The 20,925-nt window shown below is 40.8% G+C and overlaps 1 protein-coding gene across 2 annotated transcripts in view; it reads right to left on the bottom strand.

Moving 5' to 3' along the window:
• The window catches only part of CADM2 (cell adhesion molecule 2), a 1,036,826-nt gene that overhangs the window by 37,189 nt on the left and 978,712 nt on the right, over positions 1 to 20,925 (bottom strand). For both annotated transcript variants that reach the window (XM_074997734.1, XM_074997742.1), the window contains one exon: positions 18,527 to 18,646. In XM_074997734.1, coding sequence (XP_074853835.1) covers positions 18,527 to 18,646 — 120 coding nt within the window. The remainder of the gene's footprint in view (positions 1 to 18,526; positions 18,647 to 20,925) is intronic.

The following is a 20,925-nucleotide window of genomic DNA, read 5'->3' as shown; positions in this document are numbered from 1 at the left end:
GCTAGTTGTTTTTGGACTTCCTACTGGATAATCTAACAGTATAAAAACAATGTTGATAGAACTCTTACTTTTTAACAATTAAAATTGTGATATGACAGGTATAACATTTATATGTAACATTTTACAATCAGACCAATTTAAATAAAATAATGGTTTTCATATTGAATACCTGGGTCAAAATTCATTGTGATTTGATAGGTCCGAATTCAATACCATACTTGAGACCATTCCTGTTTCACAATAGCTCCTAAATATGTACTTAACATTAAGCACGTGTTTAAGAACCTTTGAACTATGATCCTAGTTTTTAATTAACACTGAATTCTTGTATGCCAAAATGGATTTTTAAAAGTCATTTGCCTTGACTGCTAATAGTTATTGATTAATGTGTTTTAAGAACCTGATGATACTGTATCACACCATTGCTTTAAAACGTATAGGATGTACTGCCAGGTTTTCTCTAACTGCTGGCTTTTATGATCTAAAAATCTGAAATTATGATTTAAAATATTCATTTTGTTTCTGACAGTCCAACACACAGGGACTAACTTTTGTTTTTGCTGATGAGTTCTCTTCTCTGCCCTCTCCATTGCTGGGCATAGCCTAGTGGGAAGAGGCTGAGCAGATGCAGGGCCTCAGGATGGAGCACCACCAGGGTTTTCAGGGGAAGAGCCCAAGAAAGGAACATGGTTGCAGGGAGCAGCCTTGGGCACAGGGCCATGATCGATGGGGCAGCACCCACAAAAGGTTAATGTGATCGTGTGGGTGTGCACAATGCTTGAGCCACACAGCACCCATGGAATCCATGCCTATGATCACAAGTATACAGAAGAGGTTACATAATTTTGGAATTAATTCAAAAATAGCTCTCCATTTCCTCCGCCTCTTGAAACAATAGCACAGTAGAGGGTAACGTGCAGACCAGCTCAATTGTAAATGTAAGATAGGAAATGGGTTGGCAAAGATGCCTTTCTAGCCACATAATTTTGATCTTCTCAGGCATTGATCCCACACAAAATGTCATAACAGCCAAAAAAACGGTCGTTATTGTTGGCTGCCCATGGCTCCTAGGGAACTTCCCTGAACTTTACTGGGGATTCCTTGACACATCCCTTTTGCTTCAGGTCCAGAGGACACGCTATGGCTTGAAGGCAGCTGACACAAGAGGCTGTTTTGGCACCTCTATACCAGCAGAAGATTTCCCTCTGAATCAGAAATCTTCAGAGGTTAATTACACTAGCTTTAAAAATGTTTTGTGCTATGAGGGTGGGCCCAAGGATCTCAACCTATAATAATATTAACCGTAATATTTATTACAGTGGCAGGTAATAGATGAACAACCTATAAAATAGGTAAATTTTCCCAAATGTACAGGGTATCTTACAAGCGCAATAAAACTGGCACTGTTATGGAACGCACTATCTCTTTATTACATGGAGGATGTCTACGCATAATTTCTCCTCGTGGGAGAGGAAGTTACATGTATAAATTACCATGTGCTGAAAGACTAGAGTTTTCACTTTGGAAAGCTAGACAGCACATTCATTTTCACACTAAGACTCTTGCTAAATAGAGCAGGGAGAGGCCTGAGGGGGGAAGGCAGGACATCTAAGTGTACTCTGCACATAAATATTTCTTAATTCACTTCCTTTTAAAGTTCTGGACATCACTACGTCACGGGTACTAGGAGTGTCATACAGACACGGATTGGCATGCATCGGGAGGTGATGCTAGGGGAGGCCTTGAAGGGGATATATTCACTGCAAAATTTGCCTTAACCCACCTGTCTCTGCAATGTACCTTTCTCAGCACAAACGGCAGAGGTTATGCAGAAGTAAGAGTGCGATGGTATGGTACCGCCACTGTCACTTCTCCACAGCTGCTTGAGGCAGTGCTGCCTTCACAGCTGGGCAGCCAGTCGACAGCCACCACTCTCCAGTCTGCCTTCAGAGTTCACCCCACCCCACCCCCCCCGATACCGTCCATGCCACCTACTGTTAAAAATAAAATAAATAATTAATTGTCCCCCCACAAGATGTATAGCACAGCCTCCTCCCCACGAACTTGCTGTCTAGTCCACCTCAGCTCCCCGCTGAGAAGAGGCTGGCACCAGCCCTGGTATCAGTAATATTCTAACATGATGTGTTCTGTATACACGTGAAGTAGAGGTTGCACCTCCCTCGTCCTGCACCCTCAGAACCCGAGCAGTTCTGCACGACAGATTTTGCTGGATGAGATGTGGTCAGTGCTTGACCCCAGCCACTTTCAAGACTTCCCGCTGGCTCCCTGGACCCTTCTGCCCTGTGGCTCCCTGGCCCGCAGCATCCCAGCTCAGTAGCTTCCCAGCTGGCTCCCCTGTTCCCTGGTTAATCCCAGCCCCACCACTCTCCAGCTGACTCCTTGGCAGCTTCCCAGCCCTGCAGCTCTCTAGCTCCCTTCCTGCTGGCTCCCCTGCTCCTCAGCCCCACTGCTCCCCAGCCAGTTCCCCAGCGCTCACCACTCGCTCTCCAGTCAACAGGGCCTGCTGGCACCTGCTCCCAAGCTTCCTCCTTCCTCCTCCTGCAGGGCTCAGCAGGGGGGCTCTGACCCCAGCCCTGTGCTACAGCTGGGACCCCACCTCCCTGTGCTGCAGCAGTTGTACACATACAAAATGGGAAACAGCTGCCTAGGAAGGAGTACTGTGGAAACGGATCTGGTGAGCATTGTGTAGTTCTGGGTGCCACATTTCAGGAAAGGTTTGGAAAAACTGGAGAAGTCCAGAGAAGAGCAACAAAAATGATTAAATGCCCCCCCCCGCTTTCTTCCCTGTGCTGCAGCAGAGCTGGTGGGGGCTCCAGCTCTGCCCTAGGCCAGGATGCCAGCCACTGTTATGGCCCCAGTCCCTGCCCCATTGATGCAGGTTCTGCCCCAGCCCCAGAACTCTCTGGTCCAGCAACATCCACGGTCATGCTAGATGACGGATGTTTCTGGATAAGAGAATTCCAGATTTAAGAGGCTGAACCTGTACTGCTTGCTTAAAGGCAAGTGAAAATGAATACATGTAGTTGAAGTGTCATCCCTCTTTCCGTGAGCTACTTTGGGAAGCATGTAAAATGGATGTTTTGATCTTATCTCTATGAATTCACTTTTGAGCAATGCTGCTTGCTTTATGAGGTATTTTACAATGCTGTAGAATGCCTTGGAAGCATATTAATCACACCATGAATGATTATTCTTTTTTAGTTAACAGTATTACTCACTGTGAGCTAAGTGCTTTCTAAACACTGACGTGGTCTATTCTACAATACGCTCTTGCTCTAAGGAATAATTTACAATACATTTCCATGGTTTAACCAGAAAGCTAAAAAATAAAGTAAAAAAGAGTCAGTTGAAAGCATATTTGGCCCAAGTTACTCAGCAGAAATTCATATTGCAGTATGTGGTACATCAGCGTCTAGACACTTTAGTATATACTAAGGATCTGATTTTGATAAATGAAGTTCAGAGAGCAAGATTCAGACTTCAGTTACCCACATACTTAATTTTACTCAGCAGGACTACTTATACCGCATAAAGTTAAGCATGCCTATGCAAGTCTTTCCAGGATCAGTCTCATATCTGCACATCTGAGCAGAAACATATACACAGCAGAAAAGATATCTGCAAGATTTAATTTAAGGGATACATTTGCTATAGTGCTCCTATCAAAGACGTACTGTGGGATTATCTAAGCAGACTAATGCAATTAATGTGAAGCTGAAATGTAAATGCACTGTAATGTAAAATTAATGTAATTGAAAAAACTGAAATTTTCTCACGAGTAAGATGATGTGACTGACACAGAGATGAGCACTCATAAAATTTAGTTACAAGAAAAGGCACACTGCCTTTAGAAGAAGTGCTTTAATTCTAATTCTTGTTACCTCAAACATTAGAGTAAATGGATGGTCAGGTTACCAGGAGAGGCAATGATTTTGTGCTACTCGTGTACAGAGGTGGTGCTTCCAATACAGCACAGCTCTACTGCTGATACATCATGTCTTTTTGATTGCTGCAAGTGTGGATAGTATACAGTACTAGTCTGCATTCATGGATGTGGCAGGGAGCATCCCCTTACTTTGTTATACTTCATACACTGCCAAACAAGCTCAGAGCAGCCGTGGTAGCTACACATATGAAGAGCTTTTTTTTTTTTTTTTAAGATTACTAGTGAAGTATACTAATGTGTCAGAAGACAGGAGTGACACCTTAAATAACAACAAATGGATGAACTGAGGCAATGTTTGTTAATTTGCAGATATCATGTAAACTGCAAACTGAAATACTCAGTCAAAAACAAATTTAAAAGAGGTTAAAAGGAGAGCTGGGATCACTGAGGTTTTCGTGGCTTTTAGCTATCAAATGATTTGGAGTTAATTTGATCATATTCAGAACAAAGAAAAAAAACGGGAGAATTTTGAAAGTAAATAAGCTCTTCACAGTCACTAACACAAGAAAGCTTCACTGATAGTTACCATTCTTGACCAATATTACAAATTAGAGATTAGCTCTGAGCTGATTTTCAAGGCGAGTTTCCAATGCTACACTGTCTCATACTCTTCAGTTGACCATAAAAGAGTATTTGAAGTTAGTGACCTGCAATTTTTTCTCTCTCTCTTTCTCTCTGCAAGACATTTACTGTATGGAAAATACTGCAAAATGACTGAAAGTGTTAAGCATTTCCTCATGATAACTTTTTGCATGTAACACACACAGGCCATGTCTACACTAGCCCCAAACTTCGAAATGGCCATTCAAATGGCCATTTTGAAGTTTACTAATGAAGAGCTGAAATACATATTCAGCGCCTCATTAGCATGAGGGCGGCCGCGGCACTTCGAAATTGACGTGGCTCGCCGCCGCGCAGCTCGTCCAGACGGGGCTCCTTTTCGAAAGGACCACGCCTACTTCGAAGTCCCCTTTTTCCTATCTGCTCATAGGAATAAGGGGACTTTGAAGTAGGCGGGGTCCTTTCGAAAAGGAGCCCCGTAGGGGCGAGCCGCATCAATTTTGAAGTGCCGCGGCCGCCCGCATGCTAATGAGGCACTGAATATGTATTTCAGCACTTCATTAGTAAACTTCGAAATGGCCATTTGAATGGCCATTTCGAAGTTTGGGGCTAGTGTAGACATAGCCACAATCACTTTCCAACAGTTGCATGCAGGAGATCCTTGCATGCTGCAAAATTTAAAATAATATCAATGTGCCTAAAACAGAATTCTAACTATCTTGTTTTCCTAAAAAAATGTTAGATAATCTCAAACTGAAGAAATGGTCTAATAGGTGGCCAAAAATAATTTTTCATCTCACTATGCATTACTAACAAACTTTCATCACCAGTAAACTTAGAGTATACTTTCTTTGAGGCAGGCTATATCTTCATATGCAATTTCATAGACCCAGTACTTCAAAGTAGGAGGTCACTCCTTCTATCACTCCAGCTATGTGTCATCTGTGACTTAATAATCATTTACTTGACCAAAAAGGGTGAATTTTAGATACCAGTTAATTTAAATATGCACAGTTCTTTTTTTGAGTTTTCCACTGAAATTCCTAGGAGCAGAAAGGATTAGCATTACCACACTGCAGTCACCACATTAAAAGCTATGGACAGACTAGCATATTTCAAATATACCCAGGCACTGACCAGAGTCTCTGGTGATATGGGAGTTAATGGAATGAAGATGTTATTTTATAGAAAACCTGGACGTGAAATCAGAGAAGCATCCCTTGTCACAATTTCAGGGTCAACTGCACCTTTGACCCATCCACAGTCTTCCTTCAGGGCACCTGTGCAAAGTTTCAGGCTCCTGTTTACCACTTCTTTCATGAAAGCTGTGTCTACACGAGCTCCTGCCTTTTGGAAGGGGCATGTTAAAGAGCAAGTTCGAAAGATGCTGAGGCATAATGGTGGCCGCGGCGATTTGAAAGTGCGGCTTTTGAATTGCGCGCTGCCCGTGGAGATGGGGACCTTTCGAAAGGACCCCTCAGTTTTCAAAAGCCCCTTCTTCCTATCTGGTGTTAGGAGAAGACTGAGGGGCCTTATGAAAAATCCCCATCTCCACGGGTGGCACATGATTCGAAAGCTGCACTTTTGAATCACCACGGCCACCATTATGCTAATGAGGCACTGTATATTCATGGCATTTCCTCATTAGCATATTTCAAATTCGCTCTTTAACATGCCCCTTCTGAATGGAAGGGGCTGGCGTAGACACAGCTGAAGAGTGTTGTATCTCTCTTCCCACACCAGGGGTTTACACTTGCAGAAATCTCTGCACCTTGCTGTGATTTCTGCACCACTAACTCATGGTTAAACATCTCCAGAAGCTACAACAATGTGTAACAGGTAAAAAAAACAATAAAAGTTTCTGTACCCATGCTACAAGCTCGCCAGATGTAAGTCAAAGTCCTTCCAATCTTTCAAGAAGGATTAGAACCTTGTCCATTTGCTGAATCAAGAGAACAACCTGCTGTCAGTTCACGGTCAGCTTTTTATACCCAAATACCTGGCTGTCTCTGTTGATGACTGAAAGCCCCATTTGAGGCACATCTCTGAGGGTGTCCACAACCTGAATGGTTCATCTTAATTACAACCCCCTCCCCTGCTAGTTTGGGTTTCTGGAGGAGCTGTGTTAACCTTCCCACTTGCAGCTGCTGAGTCCCTGGCTCACAGTAACAAATACGCCATCCATAATGCTTCCTAGAACACATGTCCCAGCGAGAGAGGCAATATCTCATCCCCGCTGATGACAGCACTTAAACGTGCACTTAAAATTAAACACAATCCTTAGTATTTTCCTGAACCAGGGCCTGAATTGCAAGGTCATTTTTATTATGCATTATTTATTCTGCTGGGTCTCGTAAGGATGTGGTCATACATCCAGACTGAGTCCCTGCTCTGAACTTCTGAGAGGCTCTTACTTTGTACATGCAGGGGGAAGTCACCCACTTTTTTTTTTAGTAACTGTACTTTTCTGAAATGTATGTCCCTATGGATCTAATGGGAAGTGGAGCATCCACAAGGACATGTTTAAAAAAGAACTGTGTAGTACACCCACAGCAGAAGATACAATACCAGTCAATGGGTGTGCTTACAACTAATCAATTTATTATAGTAATAATGGGAACTACACTGTTTCTATTGTGAGTTATACTTTAAGTAGCTCAAACTACTAAGAATTAACAAGCATCAGAGAGTATAGCCAGACAGAATCCCCCTGCTCTACTCCATCTTACCCCTCTTAAGTGCCTCAGAGCACAAAGGAAAAAGGGAAACAGCACAGTTTTGATGCCTGGGAGCACAGATGTGCTAATCTCAAGCACAGTCTTTGATGCCTCAGAGCACAGACAACGGAAGAACTAAGAGGGCTAACAGGCCAGCCGATGACCACAGGGCCTCAAACTGCCCTCGGCTGGTATTGATAATTGAAATGCCTACACATCGTCCCAGGAGAGGAATCTCGTGCCCATACAAGAAGAATGTTCTGTCTTAACGATTTAGTTATCTCTGTCTTACAAGTGTAAATTAAGTTGCAACTCCCTTGTAAGAACTGGTGTCACAAAGGCGAACCAGTACAATTGGCGTCTTTAGATAAGGAAGAGTGTGTGTGACCCAAGGGGTATAAAGATGGGCCCGGCAGTTCACTCTAACTGGGCTCCAATTACCTATACCTGCCAGTAGGGTAAGGTCATTGCCTCCCAAGGACCCCAGGGACGCCCTCCTCGTACTCTTCTTCTTGAAGGATTGAGTGAACGATGTTTGGCTACGCCAGGAGTCGAAGGACGCAGGGGTGAGAATTACACCTGCAATGTACTTTTGTGCACATTCAACAGTAAGAGTTCTGTAGGCTGAGGCGTTTTGTCCTCAATGTGTAACTTTTCATTTGTAATCTAATTGGTATGCCATATGTATCATCCCACTAGTAGTTAAGAAGATAGAGCAATAACCTTGTAACCATTAAGATTTCTTATTTCTGCTTTTAATAAATAGTAACCATTTAAGCTTTCAGCCTGACTCCTTCCAGTTACTATAACTTGGCCAAACACAAAACAAAGAACCTTAGCCATTTGGCTATATCAGCCTGGTCAGTGGTAAGGTGCAGTAAAAGGCTGAGCGCTGAGTCATGTCACCTCCATGGGACAGACTCCTGGGGCACCTGTCAGCATCCCTGGCTGCCTGCTGCAAAGGGACAGTCGGTCCTAGCAGTTAAAGACTCGGGTGAAATAAACTCTCTGCACCAACCTTTGGGGCACCCGTCAGCCACACTGGCTGCCCACTGCAAAGGAACTGCCTGTCCTAGCAGTTAAAGACTCAGGTGAATCTCTGGGGCATCCGTCATCCATTCTGGCTGCCCGCTGCGAAGGGACTGTCGGTCCTAGCAGTCAAAGACTCGGATGTAATTAGGCTCACAGACTACTCATTACCCAGCCATCGGCTAACAGAGAGGTAGCCGAGTTAGTCTGTATCTTCAAAAACAACAAGAAATCCTGTGGTACCTTATAGACTAACAGATATTAGAATTAACAGTTCACTTACTAACAGTTTTACTTTTTCATAATCATAATGTGGAGAAGTTCACTCTGTGTCTAAAGTCAAGACTAGAATCCTCATTTTAATGGTGGAGTCAGAGAGTTTAGCAACAGAAAGAATTTGGTCAGAATGAGAGGGCATTGCCCTAATGTGCCAGGAAGTAAGGATGTGTGAGTCCCAGTCACAGAAAGACAATAAGCAAATTGGATTCCTATGGTCTTGCTGCCAGCATTCCCAATAGCCACACTATGCTACAAGGGACCTATTATCCAAAAGGGTCCCAAAAGGACTGTAAGCCTATAATAGCTCTCAGAAAGTACTTGGCAGGATATCATGCAGCAGAGGAGTGCCAACCTGATGTAATAAAGGACTTGTTTCCTCTTTGCTTTAGTAACTCCGGAAATATTGGAAACCTACGCTTCAGAGAATGAGTAGGGACTGCAAGGTACCAAAATTCAGCAGCATCTAGAAATTTAGATGTCACTTTAAAGGCTAAACAACTTAGAATTGCTCATCATTCTGAAAAAGGGCACAACCAATTTCAAAATTACAGATATGGAAACACAACAGCTCTTTAAAATTTTCCCCAAGTTTCATGGAATTGGGTGTAGAAGGACAAAATGGAGGATAACGCTAATGTTAAAGAATCTAAAGCTGTGTCTTTGGTAACCATGTGTATTGCACGAAGGCGGACAAAATTTAAATCACACCCCACTCTCCATTCCCAAACATTAAAAACTCACTTTGTTCAGTACTGAGCACAAGAGCTGGTAGATGTCAAATTTTAACCCTTTCCTGGTGTTCATGTCCTATATTAATGTTAATAGCATCACAAAACAAGTGATTCTCTATTGTGTCTATGCATGTGGTTCAAAAACTCAGAGATGACTGACACAGAATACTGATTTCATAAAAACAAGTTGCCTCATTTCTAGATGACTCAGAACATAATACTTCACCTGATATGTCTTGCAGAGACTTATTAGTAAAAGACATTTTTACTGTCTTAAAATATATCAAATGGCTTTTTAAAATCTTCTCTGTCACTTCTATCTGTCCATAACATATTACTACAATGATTTATAATGCTAGCCTTTGTTGTCCAGAAGTCTTGTCTCTTCCCTTTTCACCTCATAAAAAGTAATTGCATATTAAGGGAAATTGCCACTCCTGATCCTCTTCCCCCGGCCAGCACCCACCCAACTGGTAGTTTTCTATTACAGACTGGCAAGAATTCAGACTGGAAAGAAACCCAAGCATCCTTGATTGAAGGGATTCGATTCACTTCTTCTGAATTCATGCTATCTAAATCACAGCAGGATGACTTGTAATCAAAGTTTTTCAAAAAGAACATAAATTTGGAGGAAAGGAAAAGGCCATTCAGCCTATTGCAAGTCATCTTGGTTAACACAGTTCCTCCAGAATGGTATCTCGCTTCTTCTTTAATGACCTCAGTACCTTCAATTCCAAACTTGGCTCAATAGGCTATTGAAAAATTGTATTTCTCTTTGAGTGAAAAGTACTTCCTAGTGTCAGTTCTGAATTTCATTTTTTTCACTCTCTTCCATTTATACTTTTCCTTTCAGTCTTTTATTTTCAGACAGTGAGTCAAGTGTTATTGAATAAGGTTTTTCCATCCTGTATTCCTAAAAGTAGATGAGTTTGTAATTTTTTGAAGATGAGGAAAATACCTTGGCCAAGATTAGATATAACCATTTAGGATACTATACACTTCAAACCTGATTTGTCCCTCCTCTCCCATCCTTCTATGTCTTTCACCTACACAGTGTTGAGGGGTGTTTAAGATTCCAGTAACAATGAATTACTGGGATTAAATATGCTGCCCTTTTTCCTTTTAATATTGTTGGTTCTATTCCCACCCCTTTCCCTACATGATAAATATACTGCAGCATAACATTAGCCTTGACATATTTTTGTCCTGTTTTAAACAAATGAACCTGTTGCAATATTTTCTGTTTCTTATTTAAGAAAGAGATACATTTTAATCTAGTTTGTTAGAAGTACAGGCAGCTCTTGTATTAATCTGTTTGATGTTTTCTTTTCTGGAGGAAGTCAAATTATAATCAGTATAGACAGTGTATTTGAAGATCATTTAAAAATGAGAGAAGTCATCAAATTCAGTTAGATATATACACAATTATACTTTGAATTTAAGACAACTTAAATATATTACTTTAATGTTATATGAATGTGAACAGTAATAGGCCAGAGTAGACCCATCTCCAAGGTCGTGCTTTGCAGATTGGGTATTATTTTATTGTGATAGGTAATACTGAAACTTCAGGTTTTCCTATGGTTACCTTTATTCTCAAACCTTAGTATAATTAGCATCAAGTCAGTGTCTCATGAAGTTCACACTGTTAGTTGTTAACTGTGTTTCAAGTACCAGAGGAGTAGCCGAGTTAGTCTGTATCTTCAAAAAACAACAAGAAGTCCTGTGGCACCTTATAAACTAACAGATGTTTGGAACATAAGCTTCCATGGGCAAAGACTCGGTTTGTGCATATTCATGCATCTGACTAAGCGAGTCTTTACCCACAAAAGCTTATGCTCCAAAATATCTATTACTCTATATAGGCCGTGTGTACACTGGCACAAAACTTTGAAATGGCCATGCAGGAGTGCTGACAGCTGCCGCTTTCCCCCCGGGGCTCCAGGCAAGAGTGCTGGCAGGCAGCCGCCACTTCTACCAGGGCTCCAGGTGGGAGCCCTGGCAGCTGGGCTCCAGGCGGGAGCTATTTGCAAAATTCAGCATTTGCGAGGGTTCTCAAAATGGAACCCTCGCAAATGTCGAGACCCTACTGTAATAGAAATAGCATGTCAAAACTCTACATTATAGAATACTTTAAAAAAAATCACCTGATATTTTAAGGGGGCTATTAAAGTCCATAAAAATCTCCTAAAATCTAAATATATACATACATATATATATATATATATATATATATATATATATATAAAGGGGACTTTAATAGCCCCCTTAAAATATCAGGTGATTTTATATATATATATATATATATATATATATATATGTGCGCCATTGGATCTAATTTAAATTAAGCATAGCAACAAGACATCAGATGCTACTGGCATACCTTCCTTAACTGCCAAATAGAAACCTGCTGTATTTCCTTTAAAAAGCCTGCATCCTTGATACTGTATTTATATGAGACTAATCCCTCAAAATGCAAACCAAAAAACAGCAAGATCTTAATAAGAGTCAGATGCTTGTGGATTCAGCCAGCTCAGGTGCAATATGATTGATAATTCTAGGGCAGATTCTCATGCTTTTATTCACACTGAATGAATGGAAAGGGCTTTAATGTAGTAAAGAAAATCATAAGAACCAATGGGTGGAAATTAAAGCTAGACAAATTCAAATTAGCAGTGAGGAACACATTTTTTAAACATGGAGTGTTATTAGTCATTGGAACAAAGTGCCAAGGGAAGTCTTAAAATCCTATTTGTGACTGCTTTTCTGGGCAATATACTTTAGTCAAACACAAGTTATTGGGCTCAATACAGGAGTAAATGGGCAAAATGGCATCTGCTATAAAGAAAGCCAGATTAGATAATCTAATGTTCTCTTCATGGCTTTAATAGATTCACAAATTAAAATCCATGAATATCACATTAAACCATGGGTCATCCCACTGAAATCAGTTGGGCTGCAGTAATATAGTAAGGGTCTGCTCAGCATGAGAAATGGTCTCACTAAGTAGTCCTATATCAGGGCTGGGGCAGTTAGTTCCCTCCCAAAGGGCAAAGGAGCCTCAAATTAAAAATAAGTTTCTGAAGATAACACTGAAAACACAAGTAAATTTCAGTTGCTAGATACCTATCTTTTCGAAGGTGCAGTATTCAAAGTATGGGAGATCATAAAAATAGCTTGGCATCTAAGTATGATATAAATATGAAATTAATATGTTTTTGGCAGAAAAGAGTGGAGCAGACTCTATAGGCAATCATTTATGGTATATCTCCACTGTAATAAAACACACAGATGGCCTGTGTCAGTGCATATTAGTTTGCAGGGCTTGGGGCTATCAAATTGTAGCCTGGGCATTTATACTTCATTTGCAAGCTACTTGAGCCTGCATCAGCTGACATGAGCCAGCCATGGGGCTTTACTGGGGTGGAGGGATACCCTTCACTGCGGGGTGGCAGGAGCGGGTAACAAGTGAAATGGAAATTTTTCTGTCTTGTTTCTTATATGCAGTGGCTGTTATGTATTTAAAGAAAATGGGAGCTGGTACTCAGCCAGCTCCCCACCAGCCAATCCTATGGCTGGCACTGCTGAGGTGCCAGCAAGAACTGGCACCAAAAAACCACTGCTCATATGTTCCATTTATTGTTCATTATTGGAAATCTCTAGATATGAATAACACACAGGAAATATTATGATCCATGTCAGGACTCTAAAGTTTTGATAAAAATGGTCATTATGAGGATACCCTCTCTCATTTACACTCTTTGATGGCAGGCTTTATACAGAAATTGATAACATCAGTACTAAATGCTAGAAGACACTGAAGGCATGAAGGTTTTTCTGTAGATATCTCAGAAGGCCTGTGTAGGTATAAACATACCCGACACATTTTTGCCTATTGGAGCTGGAATTTGAATAGAAGAAAGGTCATATTTTACCCTTTAACAACTTTTGAAATGAATTCTGTCTGGGTGACTTTTAGAGATCCCTTTCTCTTTCTGGAAAAATATCTGGGTTTCTTTAAACACATAGGACCCTCAAGTCAGAAATTCTCCTAATTGTACAGCTATAGGATCTCAGAGCTCTTCCAGAGTCAGGAGAAACATGCCACATGCCAAGAAAGAGGCAGAGCTGGTAAGAATCTTTTTTTTTTTTTTCTTCAGACACAACTATTCTTGAACGTTTGTATAAATAGCTGGTGCCTCCTGAAGTTGCTGTGTAGGTGGATTAGATTTTTTTTTTAAAAACTTAGTCCGAAATTCCTCAGCAGTCTACAAGAGAAGATTTTGACTCTTTTGGCTGGGTCTACACGAGCCCCTTCCTTTTGAAAGGGGCATGCTAATGAGCAGGTTCAAAAGATGCTAATGAGGTGCTGCAATGAATATGCAGAACCTCATTAGCATAATGGTGGCCACAGCGATTTGGAAATGCGGCTTTTCAAATCGCGTGCCGCCCATGGAGATGCGACCTCCCGAAAGGACCCCCGCAGTTTTTGAGAGCCCTTTTTCCTATCTGGTGTTATGACGAACGGCTTTCAAAAATTGAGGGGTGGAGGGGGTCCTTTTGGAAGGTCCCGTCTCCACGGGTGGTGCACGATTTGAAAAGCCGCACTTTCGAATCACCGCAGCCGCCATTATGCTAATGAGACACTGCATATTCATTGCAAGGCCTCATTAGCATCTTTCGAACCCGCTCATTAACTTGCCCCTTTTAAAAGGAAGGGGCTCGTGCAGACACAGGGTTCTGAGTCTCCGTGCTAGTATTATGTTTAGAACTAGGAAAGAAGTTCTGTAGTTGGATCTTGGAGTCAGTGTTAACCAGATGTCCTGCTCTCTGTTTCTTTCGGTTTCCAAGATATGCTTAGACCTCCAGCTTTAAGACCACATCTGCCAAATCTGGTTGTAGCCTTGGAGACTCAGCAGCTATGGCTACATTAGATAATTTTGTCAACAAAACCCTGGTAGCAAAACTAGTGGAGCATCCACACACAAAATGCATTTTGTCAATAGTATGTCGACAAAAGTCGGCTCTTTTGCCGACAACCTTCTGCATCTCCTACATGAGGAAGGACGCTTTTGTCAACAGATTCTGTCAATAAAAATGCTGTGTGGATGCTATGGGGAACCTTCTGTCAACAGACAGGGCTTCTGGTTCACTGGGCAGCCCTGTTTGCTGACCCTCCGGTCTGCCATTCTGTCGAGAGAGGGACAGGCAGTCCAACCACTCTCTGTTGACAGAATGGATTGCTATTTTGATCCACTTTAGCGTATGGCTGCACTCTGTTGACAGACATTTTGTCAGAAAATCTCTTCCGACAGAAATGTCTGTTGACAGATGCTTCTAGTGTAGCTAGTGTGTTCTTGAAGTAGAATAATATAGATTGGAAAAGAAAAGACAGCATGAGATAATCAAGTCATTATAGTATGGGAATCAATTCTCATAAGATGGAGATACAGAAGATCATGGCTTACGGAATAGTCCATATTTTGAATTTAGGTGCATATATTTACATCTATAGGGAAATCCTGAAAACTGTTAGCAGCTGATTGAAACTGGGGAAGAGAGAGAGGAATAAGAACTGTAATTTCCTCTTAGTGAAAACAGACACAACTTTGTTTTTAAGTTGCAGTCACATTGTAATGAAATAGTGGTTTGAGCACTGGCCTGCAAACCTAGGGCTGTGAGCACAATACTTGAGGGGGTCATTTATGGATCTGGGGCAAATACATTTTTTTTTAAAAAGAGGGGATGGTGCTTGGTCTTGCCAAGAGGGCAGGGGACTGGACTTAATGACCTCCTGAGGTCCCTTCCAGTTCAGTGAGATGTGCATCTCCATATATTTATACAACAGCTAGTAGTTTATTCTACTATCAGACAAAACTGCCTTTAAGATTATGCACTACTAATTCTATTCATTAGTAGTAGTGAAAGCAAATATACACTAGCTATCATGAGCTGCGTCTACACGTGCACGCTACTTCGAAGTAGCGGCACCAACTTCGAAATAGCGCCCGTCGCGTCTACACGCGTCGGGCGCTATTTCGAAGTTAACTTCGACGTTAGGCGGCGAGACGTCGAAGTCGCTAACCTCATGAGGAGATAGGAATAGCTCCCTACTTCGACGTTCAACGTCGAAGTAGGGACCGTGTAGACGATCCGTGTCCCGCAACGTCGAAATTGCTGGGTCCTCCATGGCGGCCATCAGCTGGGGGGTTGAGAGATGCTCTCTCTCCAGCCCCTGCGGGGCTCTATGGTCACCGTGGGCAGCAGCCCTTAGCCCAGGGCTTCTGGCTGCTTCTGCGGCAGCTGGGGATCTATGCTGCAGGCACAGGGTCTGCAACCAGTTGTCAGCTCTGTGTATCTTGTGTTGTTTAGTGCAACTGTGTCTGGGAGGGGCCCTTTAAGGGAGCGGCTTGCTGTTGAGTCCGCCCTGTGACCCTGTCTGCAGCTGTGCCTGGCATCCCTATTTCGATGTGTGCTACTTTGACGTGTAGACGTTCCCTCGCTGCGCCTATTTCGATGTTGGGCTGAGCAACGTCGAAGTTGAACATCGACGTTGCCGGCCCTGGAGGACGTGTAGACGTTATTAATCGAAATAGACTATTTCGATGTCGCAACATCGAAATAAGCTATTTCGATGTTGGCTGCACGTGTAGACATAGCCATTGAGATACAACTCTTTCCTTATCTGAGGCAGACTGCGGCTATACTAGCCCTCCCTTTCCGAAGGGACATGTGAATTAAGGCTGTTTGAAAATGCAAATGAGGTGCTGATAAGAATATTCAGCATCTTGTTTGCATAATGGTGGCCAACCAGCCCACCAAAAGTGCTGATTTTGAAATAAAAATAGCCCAGTAGCCAGGGTTCCTTCTACAGGCTGCCCTGGTTTTGAAAACACCCTTCTTCCCAAAAGAATATGGGAAGGGCTTTCATACTTGGGGCGCCCTTTCAAAGAAACCCCTGCTACACAGCTATTTTATTGCAAAATCAGCATTTTCAATGGGCTGGGTGACTGGATTATGCAAATGAGGTGCTGAATATTCATATCAGTGCCCCATTTGCAGTTCAAATGGCTGTAATTCACATGCCCCTTCCAAAAGCGAGGGGCAGTGTAGCCCCAACCACTGTTTAACAGTGCTAGTCTCCATTGTCCCTGCATCTTCTATGACTTCTCTGTTGCCTTGTGGTTCATTTCTCTGTACATATCTCCAAGTGCTGAGGTACATTAATGAGATCATGTGGAAGAAGAAGGAAGGAACAAACAAAGAACTGGGAATGGTGAATGCTCTTCTGGTATCAAAGGAGTTGAGGAGTGGAAACACTGCCCAGGTAGTTCTTACAGTTTAGCTTTAATAAAACAGACACTCTAGTCAATTTGTTACTTCCTATACGGACACCAAGATAAAGGAGAAATAAAAATGACAGCAATGTGATTTCAGTTCAGACTGTTGAAATTCTGGGTCACTGAATAAAAATACTCACATTTATAAACTAACCATACTGATGAAACCAATACCTTCCATAATTTACTGTCACCCGTGTTTTACATTTCGATCCACAGATGTCATTTATAGCTCTTTAAAGAGCCTAAAAATAAGTGAAGTGGGTATGGATGTGCAATGAAATTATTAAAAGCTGACTTTTTTAAACATCCTGAATATTACACAAACGTTTGAAGTTCCCAGCGCAAATTCCTGCATGCAGTGCTTTATCCCAAGTTATATGCAATGACTTTTGGAAATGTTTTGAGGCACTGCTATATAAAGCTTTGAGCATTCAGGAACAATCGTTTCACAAGTGAGTCAGTCAACACTGAATCACCCACGTATGAGCAGTTGAATTTAGCACATTACATAATGAATTATTCTTTTGCTATCTGACAGTTCACACATTATATTAATACCTGCATTTATTTTTGTTTTAATTCTTTAACAATTTAAGCCATAGTTATGCAGGCTTACAAAATGTGTGTCTCTTCTCTTGTCAAGCAGGAAAACAACTCAGCTACAGAAAGAATGGTGTAAGAAAAAATGACGGTGGAGAGGAGATGAGGCTTCCATCTTGGAGGGCTGTTAGTATGGCACGAAAGCCAGGCAGGCTACCTCAGGGGATTATTCAGCCATTCGCTTGGGGTGAGCTTAAGGTGTCTTTCTGCCCAGATCACCCAGCAGTCCAGCTGTAGAGCCAGGAGTAAAAAGCATGTCTCCTGAATCCAATACTTTAGTTGCAAGGTCATACACTTGAAAATAGTTTTCGTATGCTTATAATGAGCATGCTTCTAGAGAGAAAGGCTTTCAGAACATATGAAGTCCTAGCATTCCCGAGACGTTTACCTTATTATGGGAATATATCTTCAGGGTATTTATATGTATTTCTCCGTCTTTTATTCATTGATACTTTTAATGGATAAGCCTTCTCTCACTTTCTACTTCAAGCCCAGCTTGGAGACTTTTTTATTTGTTTGTTTTGGAATACCTGAAAACTGCTCCTTAATCAGAGAGGGAAGATAATAGTGGAAGATAATAGTTTTAGAAATAAGACACACAATCTGCCAGTGCCAAACACCCTTTGCAACACTACCAGCATGTGCTGGGCCTATGAATGAGAGAGCAAGCATACAAACTGATTCTAGATTCAATCTCAATGCAGAGAAGAATGCTACCAGAAACATCACCTTAAATATAGATCTATGGGGAAAAAATTAAAATGATATACTTTAGCTCATGTAAGCTAAAGATATTCCTTAAATTAAGTCAAACAAGCATGAGAATGATCTCCATTGTACTATAAACAGGATTAAGGGTACAGAAATTCCAAACCCAAGATACTTCTCTTGCATTCCACATTAGCACCAGGAAGCAAAAATAATAATTAAATACTAGTATTTATTAAAAATACTAATACTATGAATATTACTAATAACCAGTTTAAAAAGTAATGCTTATTTAAAATACTGTATTTTCATTTTATGCAAGAGTTACATTTGCTAATCTTAAAAAAAGAAGTGCAAACTTAAATAATTACACTATAAAAGCTTACACATTTCTTGCTACAGTAATAAAAATATTTTATTAAATCTTTTTAGATCTTGTTAACTATAGTCATGTGGATTTATCACTATATAAAAACACATTTAAGCAAAGTATTTGAATTCTCTCTGAGCATTTTCTGTCCTCTTTAAAATTTCCTGTAATTTCCTATTTATAATGGGTTTCTCAGGCCATAACAAAGAAGAATACTGTACCTCTGGTGCCGATGGCTGTTGCCGATGTGGTTGTGCTGGTTGTTAAGGTTACAGTGGTTGTGACTGTTGCAGTGGTAAGTGAGGGGATGACAGTGGTGGGAAGCAAAGTGTTGGAAACATCTGGTGAGTGGAAAAAAATATAAAATAAAATCATGTCATGCAAACAAAGGAGAAGCATAATAATGGTTCAAATTGTAAATACAAGTATGTAGAAAATGTATAAATTAAAACATGCTTAACACAGATTATTACAGGTACAGTAGGGTGTCTTGAAATTCTTGACGTTATCACTCTCTAGTTTTACAGTCAAACATTAAGGGAAAAAGAATTTAAACCAGTTAAAATGATCAAATTTCCACAAATCTGGAGAGTGAATATTTAAGTGACAAGAATCCATTTCTTCCCTGAGCCATTTTAAAGGTCTCATATGGTAGAAACCAGATATAGATGAAACATGCTGTGTCAGAGTGGGAGATGAGATAAAAAAAGAAAAAACAACACCATCATGCTAAATAAACACACACATGTTAACAAGAAATGGCTGTATGTTAAAACACCTACTTTCAGACAGACTTAATGGAAGGGAAAAAAGGGGAAATTTCTACTAACTATAAAAGCTGCTCTTTTTCGGTTTGCTTGTCTTCTTCCCACAAATTTGTTAAAGACAAAGTTGTCTGCTGAGATCCAGAGCAGAGTATATTTCAAACTCCTTACCCTTACTAGCAGGCAAAATAGTTTCACAATCATTCTAAACATGGGATACTTAACATAAAGCAGGATTTTAATAACCCGTAAGAAATTTCACTTGAAACCCAATATTCAGAAACATTAATGGTCGTTGTATTTGTACAGTTGTGTGTCAAATGGGGAAAGGTTGCAAGTCTTCAACATTATCCTACAAAAGCCTTTCCATTTCTTTGTCACACTCCGACTTGAATAAATGTAGGTCTGCTAAGTTAAGGGCATTCATTTTGATTGGATCATAATCAGAACACCGTATGGTAAAATATGATTTGAGTATATAGAAAACAATAAACACACATATAGAACACAATACTTAGATATGCACTGCCAAGCACAGTAAAAATCAATGTTCCTTTGCCTAGGAAGGGACTGGAAATAAGAAAAGATGAAAGGAAATAGAGGAAAACACTTCAGTACAGAAGATAAAAGCACCTAACAGATTTCTCAAACCTCAGTTTTAAAGCTAAAGGTCAGATTCTGAACTCCTTATGGGGAATAACAACCTTACTCCAGATGTAGCCACATGGAAGCCAATAGTGCTAACTTCAGAAATTTGGTGCCACCTCCATGTCTCAGAGGATCACACAATCTGGTCCATATTTTCAGTTCTACCTGCTAAAGAAAGAGCTCTCATACTAAAGGCCAATCATGTATTGGATTGAGCACTGTGAGATCCCGGTACATTTAGTGTTAGTCATGGGATTGGGCCCTGGAGGAGACATATCAGGAATGAGGTCCTTGAGTTCAGCATTGACTAATCATTCCCCTTGGCTTTTGAGTGAGTGCATGTTTACATTATCTTCAGGGTGCATGACAGATTATTTTGCTGTTTAAAAAGTTTCTCTCAGTCCCTCAGTTATTTTGCTTTTGATAAACAATATCATTATGCTTTCTAGACTTTATGCCTGCAGAATTTTTCACTTTGGAAAACATCAGAAGGCTGCATGAGATCACTTTGCACCTTTTGTAGGCTGATGTTTATACCTGTTCTTCAGTAGGAAACACTGCACTTTTATTGTTTATTTTTCGTGTTTGAAATTTTCCTCACAAAGTTTCAGAGTAAAAAGTACATCCATCACCATCTATACCTTTACAGGCTGAGATAGACTTGCTAATGGGCCCTAGCAGATGCTAGTAATAATGGCTGAATAAGAATAATCATTTCTGATCTCAGAGAAAAATGAAACTAACTATTCAGAAATTAGCATGCAGATCAAGGAGTGACACCAAATGCCTGATAGACATCTTGCCCACCGCTTCAAGGATTAAACTAATTTACATGTAATCTGTTCTGTGTTAAAATCAAAGTAAATGCACACATAATACTGTCATGTTCTTTTTACATTCTTAATAGAAGAAATATAAATATATTGTGAAATGTCTGTAGCTAGGCAGCTTTGTTCACACCATAAACTTACTACAAGAGGGCAACAATCTTGCTGTGTTAGTAGTCAGGAGTTGTCTTGGTTTGAGAGAAGGCCCATCACTTAACTTTGCACTCCGAGTTACAACTGAGTCTGCTCAGGATTCTGCAAACATCTAGTTCACATTGGTTATGTTCTCAGATTTTGTTTTAATGGAGTTGCCCCTTTAGTAACATCATCTCTAATTTGGTGCCGTCATATTAGTAACTACGTACCTATCCTTATAGCAAT

The sequence above is a fragment of the Carettochelys insculpta genome, chromosome 1 (genome assembly GCF_033958435.1).
Source record: "Carettochelys insculpta isolate YL-2023 chromosome 1, ASM3395843v1, whole genome shotgun sequence".
NCBI lineage: Eukaryota > Metazoa > Chordata > Testudines > Carettochelyidae > Carettochelys > Carettochelys insculpta.
This window is presented reverse-complemented; position numbering and strand designations above follow the sequence as displayed.